At 33.5% G+C, this 20,470-nt stretch overlaps 1 protein-coding gene across 11 annotated transcripts in view; it reads left to right on the plus strand.

The window, feature by feature from the left end:
- Positions 1–3,688: 3,688 nt before the first annotated feature.
- The window catches only part of LOC143222077 (uncharacterized), a 52,501-nt gene continuing 35,719 nt past the window's right edge, over positions 3,689–20,470 (plus strand). For 6 of the 11 annotated variants that reach the window (XM_076447961.1, XM_076447962.1, XM_076447960.1 and 3 more), the window contains exons 1-2: positions 3,689–3,958; positions 18,082–18,172. In XM_076447961.1, coding sequence (XP_076304076.1) covers positions 3,889–3,958; positions 18,082–18,172 — 161 coding nt within the window. In that variant the 5' untranslated portion in view covers positions 3,689–3,888. The remainder of the gene's footprint in view (positions 3,959–18,081; positions 18,173–20,470) is intronic. The other 5 variants (XR_013011996.1, XR_013011994.1, XR_013011995.1 and 2 more) reach the window with 2 other exon arrangements.

Consider the following 20,470-nt stretch of genomic DNA (forward strand, 5'->3'; position numbering starts at 1 on the left):
TGAGGAAAGGGAAATACCATATTCGAAGTTATATTTTTCTATACTGAAAATGTATTTCTGATAGGTACTCCATTCATCTTATCCTATCATATGGTACAGTACAATTACTGGGAGGAAATGTCACATATGTTTGCGTTTTCAAAATAACTACTATATTCAAGGCCTAAAAAAAGAGTTTTCTGGTGTTAGATTTACTCTGAGGAATATCCAAGCCTCAAAGAAATGAAGGCGGGACTGTTTCAAGAAGACCTCGGACGCACCAACGATGATAGTAAAAATGAGCCAAATGGTGGGGCTGATCTAGTGGTTCCTGGTATTAACAAAAGTATTTCAACTTCAATGTCCAGGATGTGAAGATCCCAGAAGACTATGATTCTGTGATAAGTGATCAACCATCTAACGAGAAACCCTGGGAGATATCCTAGAAAGAGTCAAGTTTGGAGCTGTTTATTGAGTACTGAACTACCTAAGGTGATCAGAAACCAGCTAACACTATGGTAGATTTTGTTACTGTCAGGAGGTGGGTGGCAGGTGGATGGAAGCTTGTGCCTTTAGTAACTGTGAGAATGAATGTGTGAGGTAAAGGGGCAATCCTTCATTAAAAAAAGATTCGGCATTTATGAGCCAGGTTAGCCGATGGTGATCGAAACCTGCGGAGTATGAAATAATTTGAAGCTAGCCACTTTCATTTACTGAAATACAAAAGTGAAACTAGAAGTTCTGCTGAGAGGATTAAGGTGAGAGGTAGTGAAGCCTTGACTGGTATCTAAAGTGGGTAAATATTCATTTTGCATCGTCTTTCTCATTCATTAGCGAATGTGACAGAAAGGGACCTAACAGTTTTTTATTTGTATTTTGGACTTTTGTGTGTGTGTGTCTTGTGTGTGTAAGATAATATGCAACAGATCTTTCAAGCGTGTGAGCTTAGTCAATGGGTTTTATTATTGTATTCTGTAAAACTAAAATTAAAGGTTTTTTCTTTCATTTCGTTCTGTAAATACTTTTGAGATTAAAGAGTAAAGTTAAACATTTTATTCTCTAAAAGAATGAATTGATTTTTCAGTATAAGTAAAGAGTTTTGGTTTAGTGTAATACACCATCTGCTAAACCTTTATTAAATTACACATCTTCTACATGCATCTTCACAAAATTTGGGGATGTTTTTATTTTTAGTAAACATTAAAAATCAACTGTGCATAAAAATAATACTTGTTATAAAATATTTCTACTAAAACATTTAATGCATTTACGTTATCAATCTGATTCAAATTCTGAGTGCAAGATGATATTCATTGCTATGAACAAAAATACTTCTTTATATCTTACAACTTTTACATTTAATTTACGTAACGTCTAGAACCTCCAAATGTATATCAATTTTTCAAGGTAAACGTTTACATTTTATTTGCTATTTTCCTTACCTAGCACTACATATAACTCAATCATCGATGTAAATTAAGCTTAAATGAAATTTTGAAAATTATGAAGTAAAAATGATTTTTCTTCTTTCAACAATTTATATCTTTTCAAAATAGGTTTGTTTGTAATTAAGCACAAAGCTGTACAACTGGCTAGCTGTGGTCTGCCCACCACGAGTACCGAAACCCGAAATCTAGGGTTGTACGTTCGCATACTTTCCACTGTGCCACTTGGTATGGGGGGAGGGTTTCAAAATAGTATTTTAAATTACTGAAAATTTATTCTGTTGACTCTTTATTTATAGTTTTAGTAGCAGTTGTCCTTTGAAGCAATACAATATGCATCAACACAATTCATCGGATCTAGCGAGCATATGTTCAATATAATTGTTTCTTATTGAAATAATAAGAAAAAATATACTACCTTTGTTTTAAGCAAAGAAGACTAAATATAATGCATTGTTAACAAAAATGTTTGAGTTATGTTTGAGTTTCGATGCAGTGGGTGCATCCATTCTAATAGAGCATCAGATTTATTAAGTAGCTGCAGGGAATTTTTCTTCTGAATGCTACTGTTCCTTGTCACTTTACTGATCACAGGGAAAACTGCCACCAAAGTAAGTGCTTTTTTGACAGGAGTGGTATTCAATTCAAATAAACTCGTGCATGTATGTGATACCGGTATGAAAATAACATATACATATAAACAAAATGGCCACAAACATGTATTCAAGTACATTTCTCTACTTATGCATTTTTGCCATTCATGCTCTTTGTATTTTGTTGTAACGTCTTTTGTTTTTGAATTTTCACGCAAAGCCACACAAGGTCTATCTGCGTTAGCCGTCCCCAGTTTAGAAGGGTAAAACTTGAGAGAAGGCAGCTAATCATCACCATTAACCACCATCTTTTGGGCTACTTTTTTTGCCAACGAATAGTGGGATTGTTTGTTTGTTTTTGAATTTCGCGCAAAGCTACACAAAGGCTTGGTAAAAGAGCAGCCCAAGAGTTGACGGTTGGTGGTGATGACTAGCTGCTTTCCCTCTCGTCTTACACTGCTAAATTAGGGACGGCTAGCGTAATAGCCTTCGTGTATTTTTGCGCAAAATTCAAAGCAAACTACAAACTATACGGTCCTACTTAACTTTTATGTTTTGAGCCCTAAGAATAAAATGTTAAAAATTATATGCTTGCTCTTTTGTTATCCAATGCGCTATCGCCTCCTCTGGATCTTAAAATTGTATTAATGAATTCAGCAAAACATGGTTTACTAATATGGCAAACTTTGTTCCATAAAAGTAATAGTAATCATAATTAACAAAGTTCTTCCTTCTTTGTATAGTGTCTACACTTGAAATCTCTGAGTGCACGTGGTTAAATGTTACTCTCCATCCTGCATCTGCAACAACGCTGCTCTGAATACACTGTTGCTGGTGTCAGTATTCAATCGTAACTCATAGTCCTGGCATGGATAGGCCACCATTGGAGCATCCACTAAAGTCAATTTTTATGGATCAGATTTCTTGAGCGCATTTTATGCTTCTTCCAAGTAGCACATCAATTTCCTGAGAGCTAAAATATCCTAATATCTTCGTAAAATTAACCATAAAACATTGGTATTATAACGTGAGCCAAGAAAATAGTGAACTTCCCGCTTTCCATACTGTTAAATTCCAATCTGTCACTGTGGTTATTTTAACTGGGTCTGAGACTCCATCTCTCCCCACAATGTGACTAAGAAACTCCATCTTTTTCCTATGAAGCAACAGCTAAACAATCATGTATTATTTTTAATTTCGCACAAAGCTACTCGAGGGCTATCTGTGCTAGCCGTCCCTAAATTAGCACTGTAAGACTAGAGGGAAGGCAGCTAATCATCACCACCCACCGCCAACTCTTGGGCTACTCTTTTACCAACGAATAGTGGGATTAACCGTACCATTATAACGCCCCCACAGCTAAAGGGCGAGCATGTTTGGCGCGACGGGGATGCGAACCCGCGACCCTCAGATTACGAGAATTAATCATAGCCTAAGTTTATTAAAATTTCGTTATTTATTTACGAAATAAATTGTTGAATTAATGCTGGTAGACAAAATTATTGATTAAAACTTGCTTAATGCATAGTCAGGTCATATTAGTATATATTTTTGGCATATCTGAACAAGCATACTCTTCTAGATTTTTTTCATTATTATTGTTATTTTCGTGTGAAGCTGAGCGGATGCTTTAGTAGCGCCCTCAGTAGGTGCTTTATTATCGGAAGACTATCGTTATGCGAATTTAAGAAACGAGTAGCAGTCGATATCTGTGTTGCGTAGTAACATGTTTCGTAGTGCAAAGCACGAAATAGACATTTCACTAGACAGGGCAGACGACTGACGCAAGATAATTTACGCGCTATTTTTAACTGTGAGCTCCAAGTCTATTTATAAACTATGCGCATATAAAAGTAATTCTACTAAAAATTATGGCACTCGAAAAGAGAAGCTTCAAAAAAGAAAAGGAATTGTTGGTGGTTTTCGATGGACAAGTCAAAGGTGGGTGGGGTTGTATTGTTAAATCGTATCGCTTCTATTCAGTTCCAGCGCTTTTTAACATCAAGTGTAGTCTATAGTTAAATATTTTTAATAGTTCGCTACACTATAATTTAACCTTTACTAACCTCACATTGAATGGACTGGATATTTTATGAACTTCTGGAGATAATGTTTTGTAGACGGGATCTTAGTTATGAAATATACATTTTAAGCATTTCAAGTAGTCATAACAATGGTAAATCTGTTAGTGTTTATCTTGTATATTTCGTAAATACTGTGAAATAAAAATGCTAAAGATGGAATACTACGTTCAGGAATGTTCACTCGTAAGAAATAGTGTTATAATCTCATGAGGTAATTTTCTATTATATTTACTGCTTACGTCAAAGTGCTTATGGAGCTAAAGGTAAAAGAAATAATTATGAAATAAAAGCCATCAATCAGTCAACATTCACCGGAACATTTTTATATATTCTTTATAGTGATGATTAGACGAAACATTACGTTTCTTGTATGACACTGCATATCATATTTTGACTTTTATTTCTGACTCCGAAGCTTATATGTTAGCTGTATAACGTTTCTTAAGAATGTTATTATTTGTTCTAATCTCGTTTTCACCTGAATTCTTAGACTTAAATATTGAAAGTATATAATTGCAGTATTTGCATAGGATAACACTTTTTATTGGTAATTTCTAACTACTAAAATAAATATAAAAAGTATGTAGTATTTTTTAAATCGTTATTCAAATAAGAAATAAAACTATTTCAGGTGATAATAAACTTTTCCAAAGTAAGATAAAAGTTTAGTTTTTATGCTAAGATAATGTACATAGTTAAACTACACTTCATGAAAGTTGACATATTTAAATTCTAGAGTATTTAAAAAAAAAAGCCTTTGTTATATATGGTGCAAAAATTACTGACATCACGATGCTGAATTTTACCAAGGCTTAACTGCTCTCGAAGCACACACACACACACACACATACACACATATATATAAATAAATCGAAGAACACAGAGGTTAAAAAACACAAACAAAAACATTTGTGGCAGAAAGGTTTTTGAGCTGGATGTGGCATGTGTTTAGTGTGTGTGTTAGTATATTTAACCTTTTGTCTAAAGGTATGAATATGTATATCTTATTCAAACACAAAAATGAACATGTGCAAAATACATTCGCTATGTATTGTACAGTAATACGATGTTGTCCGCTGTTCAGTCTCTCAAAGTTTTGTAAATCTTTAAAATGGGGGAGAAATAGCTCATAGTCTCCCGGTAGTGTAGCGGTAAGTTTACGTACTTCCAAAGCAAAATTTCGGGGTTCGATATTCTTCGGTGGACACAGCAGATAACCCAATTTAACTTTGCTATAAAACAAATCAACAACAAAAGAGCTGGCAATATTTTTAAAGTTAAGCCAGAGAATCAAATCCTCTTACAAATGATTACTGAAACTTATATCGTAGTAATATGTAAACGCATTACGTAACTGATGCAGGTGATTTAACATTCCTGCATATTTGTAGCACCATTGGTCGATTTGATTAACTGTGTAGATATACTGTGCAGTTACTAATGGATCAATTATTTTTTCTTGTTTCATTTATTGCTTTTCCTGAGACAAATAGCGGATGCTTACAAGATGTTTATTATGTATAACGAATGAGGAAAATAGTTCTTTACTTTCATGTGAAGTTGCTTATAAAATATCCACAGATTAAATAACGTAAGAGATTTCATTAAGAGTAATACATTTCATAAAGGGGTTTCTTCTTTTAACCTTGATAAAACAATAAAGTTCTAACTCACCTAAGCTGATACACAGAAATATTTTACGATTGTCGTTCCATGTTGAGTTAGAAGGGGGGTGGGGAAGAAAACGACTTGTTTTTTGGAACCAGCTCAGCCGTTTTAACCACAATTATTCCTTAACTTACTAAAATATATTGTCTTAAACCTTAAAAATATTACTTGGAATAAATCCAGAAGGGGGCACTGATTAGGCATAAACAAGTAAGCTAGACTTTACTCTCAGAGATAAAACGTATTTTACTTGGCTTGTGTGTACTTGTTCTGGCCAAGCCATAAATGCGGTCACAGTCTTTTAACATGTTTATGTTTCTTATTTAAATGATGCAGCTCATGTCAGAATTATGTCACATCTGGTAATAAAATATGTCCCTGAAAAATTGCAATACACTCACATTAATAAATCCTTTAAAGTACATGATACACATTCAAATTCCTGTACTGATAAATTACTGGATGATACCTGATGCTGTCCTTAATGGGATGAACAGTATAGTTTTGTTTACTTGAGAGTTATGCTTAGGAGCTGAACGACATTGTTTTACAGTCAAGCTCAATGATGAAGTTCTATATATATAAATGTAAACGATTTTACAATAAACACCAGTTTGTTGTACTAAGATAAGTGAAAAACTTGTTACTTATTTATTGAAGTAAGTTTTTAAGCTCTTGTTTTAACTCGTCTAAGTATACAACCAAGTTGAGTGAGTGTTAGAGTGTGAAGTTTACCTTTGACTAGAACTAACGGTAGTTAAGAACGAAGCTGATAATGGAAATAATTAGTTTTGTGCTGGTATAAAAACCCGTTACAAATGACATGAAACCGAAGACTACGAAATCTGAATCTTTCAATATACATTTGTAACTTTGCTGCCGTAAAGAAACATAAAAAAATAAAGGACCTTCTAGCTTCGGGAAACAAAAGCTTATCATGAGGAATATCTCATTTACCCAAAAACTGGTGCCATTGAATGACTGATCAAAAACCAAGGTGACCATGTGTTGTCTACACGTCTGTTGTGGAAAAGTCGTCCACTTCAGTCTGTTTTAAAAAATACTTTTTTTTCGTCATAATGATGTGGATGATGTGGTGTCACACATATAACGTCACGCTTGATCTGATCTTGGGAACTTCCTCCATGACGAGCTTTTATATATCAGGAAATCTGCCGAAATTTAAGATCTACTTACACTTATTGTAGTGATTAAATTCCAATAAAATAGCAAAGGGCAATAAAAAGAGGAAATTATAGTAGAAAAGAAGAACTGGACTCGGGTAATTCACGAAATTCGGAAAAATCGAGCGTGATTGATCAACACTTGGCTTTTTATATATATTAATAAGTCCATTACTGTTTGTTTATGAGACTTCTCATAGCCATGATTTATTTATTTGTTCACACTCAAACGTGGTTCGTGCGCTTACAGCTTCATAAGCAACGTCCCATTAACACACAAACTGTAATTAGCAGAAACCGGTGTTTTGGTGTAACGCTTCTGAAAAAGCCGTAAAACGAAATATCGAGTGTCCAATTAAAGTAAAATAACGAATTTGGTGTTACATGGTTGTTTGTTACTACTATTATGATGTCATTCGTACACCAATACGTTCTGCAGGGGTTACATAATGAAAACATACAAACTGTAGTTTTGAAATAGTGAACTTTTTATCAAATATCGATGAATAAACTGAAAATAAAGCATGAAAAGCTTGCGTGAACCGTTATGAGATTAATCTAGCTAAGTTATTGTTAGATTGTCAGTGCCGCCATTTTATATTTATATAAAAATAATCTGTGTTCACTTGTCGTTGTTGAAGCGCGGAATATATTGGCTAGCGTATATATCGAATAGAGGATTCGAGAATTTTGAGATCGACGAATGATGGTGTAAAAAACGCTATTGTTGTTTTATAAGAGTTCAGTTAATGTCATAGTTCAGTTAAAGTAGCTGCCTTAATCTCTGAAAGCTGCCTACTGTTTGTCTGGTCCGCTCTTCAAAATTAAATATGAATATAACTGAACCATACGGATATTGATTGACCTGGCTGTACGGAACGTCTCTTCCAGGTGAATGGATAGTTTGTTTCTCTGCATAACACTTTCAAACTGGAGACATTTGTTGTTTATAAAACTTTTAAACTCATATTCTTCGAACTTATGTTCTTGAAAAAGGATATCCCTGGATCCAAAGAGTCAATAATGGAAACCGAGTGAACATCGGTAACAGAAACCGCGGAATTATTTTGGTAGTTTCGGTATTGCGGTCACGATAAACTTAAATGCGTGAGTATTTCAACCAGTAAGTTTTACTTTTTGAAGTAAGTTTTGAAGTATTTGCTTTAGAAACAAACAAAGAAAAACACGTAAGCACTAGAAATATTTGATTTCAGCCGTTTCGTTATAGGGAAACACAAGATTGCGTTGCAAACTTTATTGAACGTTTTTAACGAACAGCCCAACAGTTTAAGATCTTGCAGCTAAGCTCTGTAGGTTAATACTTAGGATTATAAAGTTTAATTTTGAAATGAAGATATTAAGCACGTGAGCCTTATTATTTGAAATACTTCCGTTCAGTTAAAGACACTATCAGTTGTTTCCTAGCGCTTTATTTCCAGTTGCGTTATTTTAAATTTAACGTCATAACGTTTATTTTTGCTCTTTTCTTTACATTTTACTAATTTTTATTGACGTTTGGAAAGAAAGCCTAATTTCTAAATGTATTTGTAATAATCAGTCTCGAACTCAGCCAGTTTGAAAGGAAACTTACTCTTAGCACCCTGTTGCTTGTTTTAAAAGCACAGGTCATGTGATCCAGGCCTTAAATCCAATATACAAGAGATATTCAGGTTCAGAATTTGTTTCTTCTCAGAAGGGGGAGAAAAATTCGATGTAATTATATTTTCGTTTAAATTCATCGAAACGCCGAATAATTTACTCTATGCCCCTCTCTTTTCTCAGCTCTTTCTCTAATTTTATTTCCTTAAACCTTCTCTTAAGACGCGTTTACCTTGTATCTCTTATTCATGGTTAAATTTCCCTTTTCTACCTTACCTAGGAGAAATACTTCTCATAATTATTTCCCTGAAGTTTTATGTTATTATTGAGCGAGTTTATGTTTATTAATTTCCCGCATTTATATTTCTAAGCCCAATTTTAGTTGTTCTGATCACTTCTTTTCCATATTTTTGCTAATTGTTTTTGTTTTTCAAAATCCGTTGTGCAGACTGTAGGGATTTACAGATTTTTTCTTAACATTCTTGTTAATTTCAATAATGTTTACGTAATAAGTTCAACAATGTTTTTATCAGCATTTTTGTCACCGTGCTCCACATTGAACGTGTGTAATTAATTAGAACTTTTGTATTTTCTTACATTTTAACGATTATTTCTGAGCCTAATGCTACTTTAAAACGATGTTTATTGCCTGAGGAAGGGTGTCTGTCTGCTCCTAATGTCGCACAAAATAAACTAGAAAAGTTTTCATTTAGATGTGTCAACTTATTTCTTGTTATCACTTATCCAGCAGTAGAATGAAAGTGTTCAAATTTAGTTTCAGTGTCCCTGTCAGGCTATTTCCTAAATGACACAGTAATGTAATATGATATTACGTCTAATTATTCTACGACCGTTCATTTTACTCCAAAAGAAACTTCCTAGATGTTGTTGTGTGTGTATAGCAGAAGCGTAATTAGGTTTTTTAGTTTTAATCCGGTACATATTTAAATAAGTCCATTCTGACTGAGACAGAGAAAGAAATAAGTATTGCACGAACTCTGTTCGTTTTCTGTTTACGTTTTGGTACAGTCTGCGGACTACAGTATGGATGTTATAATAACTTACGAAGCTAATGCATAGATGGTTAGGGCTTACATACAAGTTTCGTATCTCCTGAGATAAATCTACTTGAAGACGTATCCATCTTTGTAATGTTATGAAACAAACGTTACGACGGCTATAACGCTGTTTCTGTAATCAAACAAAAATTTTGCGTCAACAGAGATCATCCCATATACGAAGGTTTATTGGGTCCATAGGAAGATACATAAAAATTTTCAATTTTGCGTATTATATGGGCGTTTTTTCGTTTTTTTACCACTACTTGACCTGTTGATGGATTTTCACCAAAATTAACATGAAGATTTATTGGGTGCATAGGGAGGTACATGCAAAGTTGCAGTTTCACATTCTATGTTTTGCGGTTTCTATTGGCAAAATATTTTTCACACTCCCCTATATAAGGGAAGCAACTTTCATGAACTAAGATAACCTTTTGCTAATCATGAAGCTGCATAACTTCTGTCCAGAGGAACTCGAAGCTTTGTGTTTTCTCTTTACATTCCTCCCCCGGTGGGACAGCGGTAAGCCTATGGACTTACAACCCTAAAATTAGGGGTTTGATTCCCATCAGTGGACACAGCAGATAGCTCAATGTGCCTTTGCTATAAGAAAACATGCACACAAACATATATACTTTCTCTTTACATTCAGTGGAATTACTGATGAAATGAGAGGTTTAGTACAAGTTCACCCAATTACAATATTTGTTTAAATCCTTCATAATGTATTTCAGGCCATAACCTGTTAAAAGTGACCAATCTTTAGACGAAGTTTGTTTTTAAGTCCCAGCAACAAACTTTTATTTGTATTTTCTATGTAGTATGGTAATTTGAAGGAATTTGTCTCGCGATGGCCCATCGGTAACTTTGAGGTCTTATTGTGCTAAACTTAGGGTTTTGAAACCATGTAGATAGATCGCTGACAACCCTTTATGTAGTTTAACAACAAACAAACAAACCATAGTAATTTAGGTATTACAGTATATGACTTAACACAATGTATTCCAAAGTCTGATAACGCTGTAACGTGTTTCTGTTTGATGATTTTTATATCAGTATAAACAAGTTTGTACTCCTTCTTATTACTCAACAGTTTCAATATTTTCAAATTAATCTCTAGTTATTTACTACTTGCAAACAGTTGTAGTATATATGTTGTACAAATGAAAACAAAGCTAATGACTGCGATGGTGGCGTTTCTTTGTGTAAATTTTGCGTAAAAATATTCCAGAGCTATCTGCGCTAACCGTTTCCAGACTAGAGTGAAGGCATTTGGTCAGCACCATCCATCTGCCATTCTTAAACTTCCGTAATCGAACAGTGGGATTGACCGTCACGTAATAAAGTTTCCGCGTTAAAGGGAGCGTTAATAATGTGATGGTCAATCCCACTACTCGTTGGTAAAAGAGTTGGCAGTGGGCGGTGATGACTGGGTGTCTTCCCTCTAGTCTTACACTGTTAAATTAGGGACGGCTAGCGCAGATAGCTCTCGTGTAGCTTTGCGCGAAATCCAAAAAACAAACAAACAAACGTAGTTGGTTACTTTCCCTAACATTTATACTACCACGCCTAACGAAATTAAGTTTAAAACACAAATTATTAAAACAGTTCATTAAAACCAGGTTCTTAAAGGCCTACCATGCGTTTTGACACAGTTTAGTGGGTTAAACTACAAAGGTTATTACTAATTTATATCCAGACTATTTAAATCCGGCCTTGATATTTATTTCTTACTCACAACAATTTTATTGTTTTCAATAGTGAAATTCTTTAAATGTGTTTTACGTTTAATGAATTGTATTTTAATTGCTTATCCGTTCTCTAAGTAAAATCTATTTTAATGCTTATGTTTTATTTTGTTTTTACTGTACAAGTGAATGAACTAGTTATTTGTTCTATGAATTTTAGTGAACTCAGGAGAACATCATCACTGACATAATAAATGTAGAAATATGACTTAGGTTTGCTTTAAGAGGACTAACTGTCGTGTGACTTCTTTTTTATTACGTTATTTAATATTTTATTAAAATATTAATATTTATTATAATTGAAACGTCTACTGCTAGTTATTCAGTTTCAAGAATGGCTAATAATCGGTATTTAATTCTGCAAGTGTAGGTAATGACTGTTGTACAGAAGTATCTCTGACTACAGGTTCTAATTTAATTAATTCTGCACTTCTGTCAGTAAATGAAATTGTTTGGCAAAGCTTTTCGTTACGTTCATTAGCTGTAATTATTCAACGTTTAACTGATCACAAAGAGCAAGGAATAACTAGTCAACATTGCTCATCAAAATTAATGGCATCTGTATTTTTGTTCGACTGAATAAAATAAGTTTGTTAATCGATATCTCTTATAATGCGCTTTGTAAACTTCCGAGACTTATAATTTGACAGACTTCCTCAAACTGTGGATCACGTGGGTTTGGTTTGTTTGAAATTTTGCGCAAAGCTACTCGAGGACTATTTGCGCTAGCCGTCCCTAATTTAGCAGTATAAGACTAGAGGGAAGGCAGCTAATCATCACCACCCACCGCTAACTCTTGGGCTACTCTTTTACCAACGAATAGTAGGATTGAACGTCACATTATAATGCCTCCACGGCTGAAAGGGTGAGCATGTGTAGTGTGACGGGGATTCGAACCCGCGATCCTCGGATTACGAGTCGAATACCTTAACTACCTGGCCATGCCGGGCCTAGGATCACATACGACAGAGAGAATTCGGTTACAGTTAGGCCTAACTTTGTTCTGTATGCAAACAACTTTGAAAAATTACCTTGTGAACGTGTTTGTTACAAGGCATTAATTGTTACATTGTTTTCATCATTTTTTGAGTTTGTATCCATGTTTATGCAACCTCAGTGGTTACTGCTACAGAAGGACTTCTAGAAAACTACGATTTATGTATCTTCAGTTAAATTTAGTATGTTAGACGTTTAATGTTTAAAGTGTAAAAAAAGTAATTGTATTAGATATATTTGAAGAGGTTCTCTGAAAATGTTCTGTTTCAAGAGAAAATAAAACCAAAGTGAAGAGTAACATGTATTTTTATTTATTTCTTTTGAAGTTCATATTGTAACAGATTTGCTAATATATATATTTATTTTAATATCGATGTTCAGTTTAGTTAAATATATATTTAGAAATGCATTAACTTGTATTGTTAAATGTGTATTACAAAATTCTCTGCTATTCACTAAATTTGTAGAAGATCCTTCGTTGTGGGAATCAACAACATAATGTTTTACTAAAGTACTAGCGTATCAAATTTATTGTTGCCTTATCTGAAATTTCTAGAAACTCTCCTCTCAAGCTTATAAAAGATAACCAACGCAACGCTACGAAATTGTTTAATATTGTTGGTAAGTTACAGGTTGTATACTATAAACCTCGAAATCTATAACTGTGATAAGCGTTTATCAATCGGGAAACTACAGATATTTGTCCAGAAACGTTTATAGATTTCTAACATTACAAACCGTTTAATTTCAGTGAATTAAATTCGGAAGTTAGTATTTCGATGGGGACATTAGATATTTTTGTCAGGGAAAAAACAAACAAACTCGCGTATGAAGAAGCTATATACCTCCCAGTCAAATTAACTGTGCCTGTGCATCAACACAGAATTAATTCGCTCATCGTGAACCGTCGATAACAACTTCAATTTCAGACCAGACAGAATGCTCAGGATTGTTTTTAAGTTTGTAAAACTTTTGTATATAAATTATTATTTGCAATAACCATTATTATAACTTGTATTTTTGTTTGTATACTAAAGTGTATTTGTGTTGAGGAATAATAGTATGTGTATCAATTTTGTCGGCAAATATAATAAATATGATACATATGACATTCAGTTAACCTCGAAATTAAAATTAAAATTTTGGCTATTTGAAATCGTAATACCTAACAATATGTCTTGCTATGTTGTAGCCTCTTCTTGGGATTCATGGCATGCGCACGTTTTACTAACGTCACGACAGCACAAATTACATCGTTAAGCGTCCCTTATATGACGTCATTTTAGTGTCTACCGACTAACTGACAGAACATTTTACTGTATTGTGGTGCGACTAGTTATATTAGGTGCCTCCTCCAGGTGGCCTTCGATTTCTTTTCAGAGAGATAAGTTTGCTGATAATCTTGTTTTATAGATTGGAGTGAAAAAAAGATAATTCTGTAACGCAGTTTTACCAGTATTTAAATCCTACAGAAATCAAACACTGGTAGCGGTGTTCGATTCGTTGACTTGAGTTTGCTTATTGAGCATTTTCTCTTACGGTTGCCGTAGTAACACATATAACTTATATTATTATTTCGAACTAAAGATGTAAATAGGACTATAACTGTAAATACATTATAGATGTTCAACAATAACATGCATAATAAAATAAATGTTGTTATTTAGGTTTTATTGGAATTTTAAAGAGGCTTTATTTCATCGATAACGAAGACATTTTATTGGTGAATATAAGAAACATTCTGTAGTCAGACAGAATTAAAGTTTCTGGAAACTTATTAAAATCTTGTTACGATAGCCTCAATATACTTATGTTGAACTGTGAAAATCAAATCTCGACTTTTTGCTTTCAAGTAAGTGTCAGAGAGCATCAGTGGGATCACTCGATTGCCTTTCACATACCACAAAGGTCGCTAGCGCAATAATTTAATAAAAGATAACAATAAGATCACCAAAACCGATTTATTATTTATAAAATAATTTTGGTATTAAAATGGCAAAAATTTAGCAGTGTAAGACTAGAGGAAAGGCAGCAAGCCATCACCACCCACCGTCAACTTTAGGGCTACTCTTTTATCAACGATTAATGGGATTGACCGTAACATTATAACACCACTACGGCTGAAAGGGTGAGCATGTTTGATGTGATGGGGTTTCGAACCCGTGACCCTTAGATTACGAGTCAAACACCCTAATCACCTGACCATGTCAAGCCTTTTAACAACAAGAAGGATGATTTTTTAAACGAAACTTTTGAAGATGTGTGTTTGAAAATTATTAACCCAACTCATCTTTTGTTTTTGTGTCATTTATTGACAAGTTGTTTCTGCAAGGGCGGGAATTTTATTCATTTCCACAATCTGAATAAAGATTCCAACAGGAAGCTAAAAATCGACAGTTGGGGTTAAAGTTGCTTTTTTTAAATTATATCACCCAAAATAGATGTTGATAAATTCATGTAAATAAATTTTAAATCTCAACTCTTCAGCGATAATTTTATTTTAGAGGATATTTTCGAGGGACATTAAAATAATTTTTCATAAACTGATGTCGCTTTTTTTTTTCTTGACTCGGACATTAAGCGATCGTGTGATGGGCGTTTCAAAACTACTCCAGATGTTTGCTGGAGTAACAGTTATCGTACCTAACTCGCTCAGAAGTTTCTCACAATTTTGCAGTGATTGTCCCAACTCCACACTTTTGTAGTACTTCCAGCGCCGTTGTCATAGAGAGTATGGAAGGATTTAATGGGGTGGGTCGAAATTTTTTTGGCTAAATGAAACTGTTATTAAGAAGTGGAAGATCTCGTTTTTGAAGTTGTTTTTAAATTGATTTTTTGTTAACGTTTTTTCGTGTCTTAGTTACAACTATGTACATTTTATAAATATAAAAAAAATATTTTTAATGTTTAAAATTAAGTACTGTAAATGACTGTCACGTGTATTTTTTTTCTTGATGAAAATAATGAGCCAAACTTGTTCTGTTTAACTAAACCTGTGATTAACGTCTAATTTTCAAACATCTCTATCTTTTCAGACTAATAAAACGATGCCTCTTTAAATTTTTAAGGACTGTTGTCTCTAATATGTTAAACATTTATGATGTGTCACGTATTTTGCAAATCCTTGATTTATCGATTACAAAAAATAAAAAATGGCAGTAATGACAAGCCTTTTGTTACATAATAACGACAGCCAACAGATAACAACGGATTTTTTCCGACTTCTAATTCACTGCTTTCCATATTGATCCAGTAACTAAAACATGGAAAATCCTGCTATATTCCTTTTGATAGGAAGATCGACAAATAGAAAGAGACGGGATAAAGTCATTGTTTGAATGTATTTTCTGTGTATCGCAATAGCATCTATTAAAGAAAATCACTTGACTAATTTTGTAACGGTTATGGAATAGGGCACGATCGTATGGAGATATGTTTTATATTTTATAAAACCATTTTGTGTAATAATATAATGACCATGAATTCCGGGAATGCTCACAGTTATTGACACCTTAATGATAGTGTATATATAGGAAATAATGGCCCTTAGCTTTTTATTTTATTTTTTATATCAGGACATCACACAAAGTTTATGCTCTATATTTAGCGTTGCTTATTGTTTGTGTCTGGTAAGTGGCATTCTTTTTTTTTTACATATGTGTGTAAATATTTAGTGTGTATTTTTCCTAATGAATATTTTTACGTGACTGCTTATATGAATGGTCCAGAAACATTCGCTGACTCGTTTGTTACCTGTAGGATTTAGATACATTCGTGAACAAGTTAACTATTTTATTTTCACAAAATTTATAAAACAAACAGACACTCTGCCTCAAAATTATCAGGCAGGTGACAGCACTTATTGTATAGTGATGGCTTAGATTGTTCATCGAAATGGTAGTTTAAATATCTCCTTAATAGATCATAAGAACTTTACAAAATTATAAAGTGTTTTCTTTCATAACAATATTTATGTAATGACTGAGTTACAAGTTCTGGTAATGTCTGTAAATATCATAACAAAAACGTTTGAATTTATTGTTTTCCTTTCTTCTGCTTCCTATTTATTACATGATAACTCAAAAACTAAAGCGATGGTGTCACTTATTTTCATTGAGTTGACATAGATTCAAACGGAATATTCACTTTTATAAGTATTATCAACTAGTAGTAATTACAAAAAATAATAAACCATAATATCTGGTATAAACGATGTTGCCCTTATCCCTTGAAGATGCTTAATTACTGAAATTTAGGCTTAAGTACAGGGTGAAAGAGGAATTATCAGCCAATAGCAAACAATAAACATCACAGTTGGAACCTCATTGTGTATAGAACTTGACTATGAATACAACCTTCCTATGTTGATTGAAACACTGCATTAAAAATGCAATAAGTAAACAAATAAAGAAAACTTTTTAAAAAAGGAAGCAAACGTAGGAATGGGTAATATAAATCCTTCAAAAATATTGCAAGCAGGATAATAGAGATGGCACTTGTATCATCCCTATATATTAGCACAAATAAATTAGTAGAATGTCAGCAAACAAAATTAGAATAAATGAGACTTAATCATGATTAATTACTTGTATGTTGCTGTATATTAATTCTTTATCTTAAATTCAGAAAGGTGAGAATTAGTGTTACGTTTAATAGCAATATTAAAAAGAAAAATTCTGTATATTATAATTAACTGCATCTGTACAGAGACAAAAATCAGACTCTACGTATAGGCTTAACTTGTTACAACTGCTGTGAACGATGAATCATACTAATAGTACACGACGCCAAATGTTATGGGTTACAGAACACGTAGGTGTAATGACGTGACTATTTGTTTTAAGAGATAGACTGATTAAGTCTTAAGGATAAACGTAGGGATGAATGCATTTCGATTATCATAAACCAAAATCTGATAATTTCGCGTGGGTTTTAATGTATTTAGTCAACTAAGACGGAAACGATTATAACCGAAAACAGCAACATACTCTTATTTATATAATAAAAATCGAAATGGGTATAAGCGTGACCCGCGCATTGTATTGTTAGCGCACAAAATAGAGCTAATAAAAGGGGAAAAATATTTCGTAGATTAATTTACTCTCATCCTGCATAAAAGAATTTCAAGTGCCGCGGCTATTGAGGATTTGTTTTCTTGCTCTTATAGCAATTGGTATGTAGCGTATGTAATAACTTCTACCAGAACAACTGCTAAAATTCGACAATAATAATAATTTAAGTTAATAACACATACTGTTAATTATGAGTAATAAGCAACCTACAAGAGGTTTATATCACCATTCCGGTCTTGTTCATTATTTGGATACCTTCGCTTCTAGCAGTGTTTTCGATCATTAACCCAAGAACATCTGACGAAGTTAGGATTACTACATGCAAATCTTAGTATACCATGCCTGACACAAACCTTTGTTAACCTGAAGATGACCTAAGAAGGGCGAAACGTTGTTCTGTACTCTATTTTAATTAAGGTACTAATACCCGTACCAGCCATCTTGAGAATACATTTTTATTTTAAGTGGATTCCTCGTAATTACGGATAAAATATACTTTCAATTATTTAAATTTAAGACTGTAACTGTTGATGAGTAATATTTTTTCATAAGTTGCAGCTTTTGTTTAATTGCCTTATTAAATATATCATGACACTATACGTTTGCTATCTCTTCACTTTCTAAAGATTTTCAAATTTTCTGTGTATCTTAGGTTTTGCTCTTGATATAAAAGACGTTCAAGGGGACCGACCATTACGTTTCTCAAACCTTTGTTATGCACGGAACCGGATACATCACAGAGGGTAATCACACGTGCTCCTTATTAGAGAAGTCTTTTCGCATGAGATACACTATAGATAAAAACATTCATCTTCTCTATTAGCGAACCATGTGATAATTCAAAGATCTGATTCCCCTTGTTGACAAAAGGAATAATCCCGGTCACATGGATGGCGCATGTGCGTGGATAAAGGAAATGTGTGTTTGTGTGTGTGTTTTTTTTATAGTAGAGCCACATCGGGCTATCTGCTGAGCCCACCGAGGGGAATCGAACTCCTGATTTTAGCGTTGTAAATCCGTAGACATACCGCTGTACTAGCGGGGGGCGAGATAAAGGAAATCCTGTATAATATGATATGCTCTTTTTATTTGATATATTATTTGATAGAGATTCACATGTTGATATAAATTACGAAACTGATATAGCAGACTGAGCTTTTAACACGAGATTATAGCTTTTAGTGATTTAATTTGTTCACTCTAACTTAAAGTTTAGATATATTGTTTACTACTTTTCTTTTTCACGCCTGATTTTAATATCTTTAAGTTCTGCATTAGCAGGTTGTTGGAATGGGACAAATAAATCTATCCTTCTCTCGAACACGGAACCATCTTGTTCTTGTCTATAAACTTGTGTTTGGAACGCACAAGCACTTGATAAACTATTCAGCTTGTCCTTAAACTTGTGTCCGGAACAAACAAGCACTTGATGAACTGTTCAACTTGTGTGCGGAACACACAAACACTTGATGAACTGTTCAACTTGTTTGTAAACTTGTGTCTGTAAAACACATGCACTTGGTCAACTGTTCAACTTGTATATAAACTTGTGCCCGGAACACATAAATACTTGATAAACTGTTCAATAAACGTGAGTCCGGAACACACAAGTAGTTGGTGAACTGTTCAACTTGCCTATAAACTTGTTTCTGCAACACACAGGCACTTGGTCAACTGTTAAACCTGTGTCTGGAACACACAAATACTTGATTAACTGTTCAACTTGTCTATAAACTTGTGTCCTGTCTCATTCTTGTAAAGAAACAAGCATAAACATAGCAAATGCAGTCATTGCTCTGTGAAATATAATCCGACGAATCTTCCTATTATTTTCTGAATTCTACAAGCTATTTAGAGGGATATCATGGCAAGATGAGGGAACAACATGGTGCTCTAAATGAGGGATTTTTTTCTCACAGTTCTCTTGTACATGTGTGTAGCTAATCTCTATCCACTACTTCAGTACCTCTTTCAACAATATTATATAAAGTTTTAAAGATTTTTTATTTATAATATTTTAGTTCTTTATATCCAACAAATACTTCGATTGTGTTCAACAACAACAAAAAGCCATTATCACTAAGGTTGTCAGCTGATGATAAACATCCATATGGTTTCAACTACATTTTAATGGTAGTTATACGAATGTCGGGTAAAGAAATCTGATTGCGTAAAGAAAGAAACTTGGAGCATTTAGGTTTGGAGCCATTCAGATTACATGTCGTAAATGTTTATCATTTGAATCAGATGTAATTATTTCTATGGCGTTTCGGGTGAGTTTTATTTAACCATACAGTAACCTAAGTTATTTTAAGTGAGTGGATAATATTATGACATCTCGTCAAATTCATTATTTGATGTTTTACAACGAAACAACTTTTTAATGATTGTATATATGCGTTAGAGGTGAAACGGAAAAGAGAATCTGTGACGTAAAGGCCTAATGCGTTCTTTGATTGGCCGTACCCTCTTGCTGTGGACTGCAGTTTCGTCTATTCAAGGCTCATCAGCACAGCAAATCAAAGAAATATCATTAGGTCTATTTTAATGGTGTGGTGTACATACAATATCTACGGGGTTTTGAGTCCGTTTTACTTCACCACATAGTAGCCTAAATTAATTCAGGTGTTTGAAGAATGTTATATCTGGGGCATAACAGTTTTGAAAAGTTAATGCTATTAGATTGAATTTTGAGTAATTTTAACTATAAATACTGCATACGCACAACGTAATGAATTGAATTAAAATATGTCAGTTTTAATATAGAAATTGTAACTATATATGCCGCGCCTGACTACTATTACCGCTTCCTACGGCCTTGAAAGATGTAATAATTGTTTCTTGTTTTTATTGTATTTATACGAAATCTCTGTGTGTGTGTTCATGTACTTGGATTACTTCATAATTTTGCATTTTTCAGTTTTTTGAATATTTATGAGAATACTTATTTTATAAATTACTACCTAAAAATCAACATTTATATACGAAGGGAATTTTTCTTGAGCATACCTAGCGGCGATGAACCTTAATGAGCTTTTAAC

Source organism: Tachypleus tridentatus, chromosome 8, assembly GCF_004210375.1.
Source record: "Tachypleus tridentatus isolate NWPU-2018 chromosome 8, ASM421037v1, whole genome shotgun sequence".
NCBI lineage: Eukaryota > Metazoa > Arthropoda > Merostomata > Xiphosura > Limulidae > Tachypleus > Tachypleus tridentatus.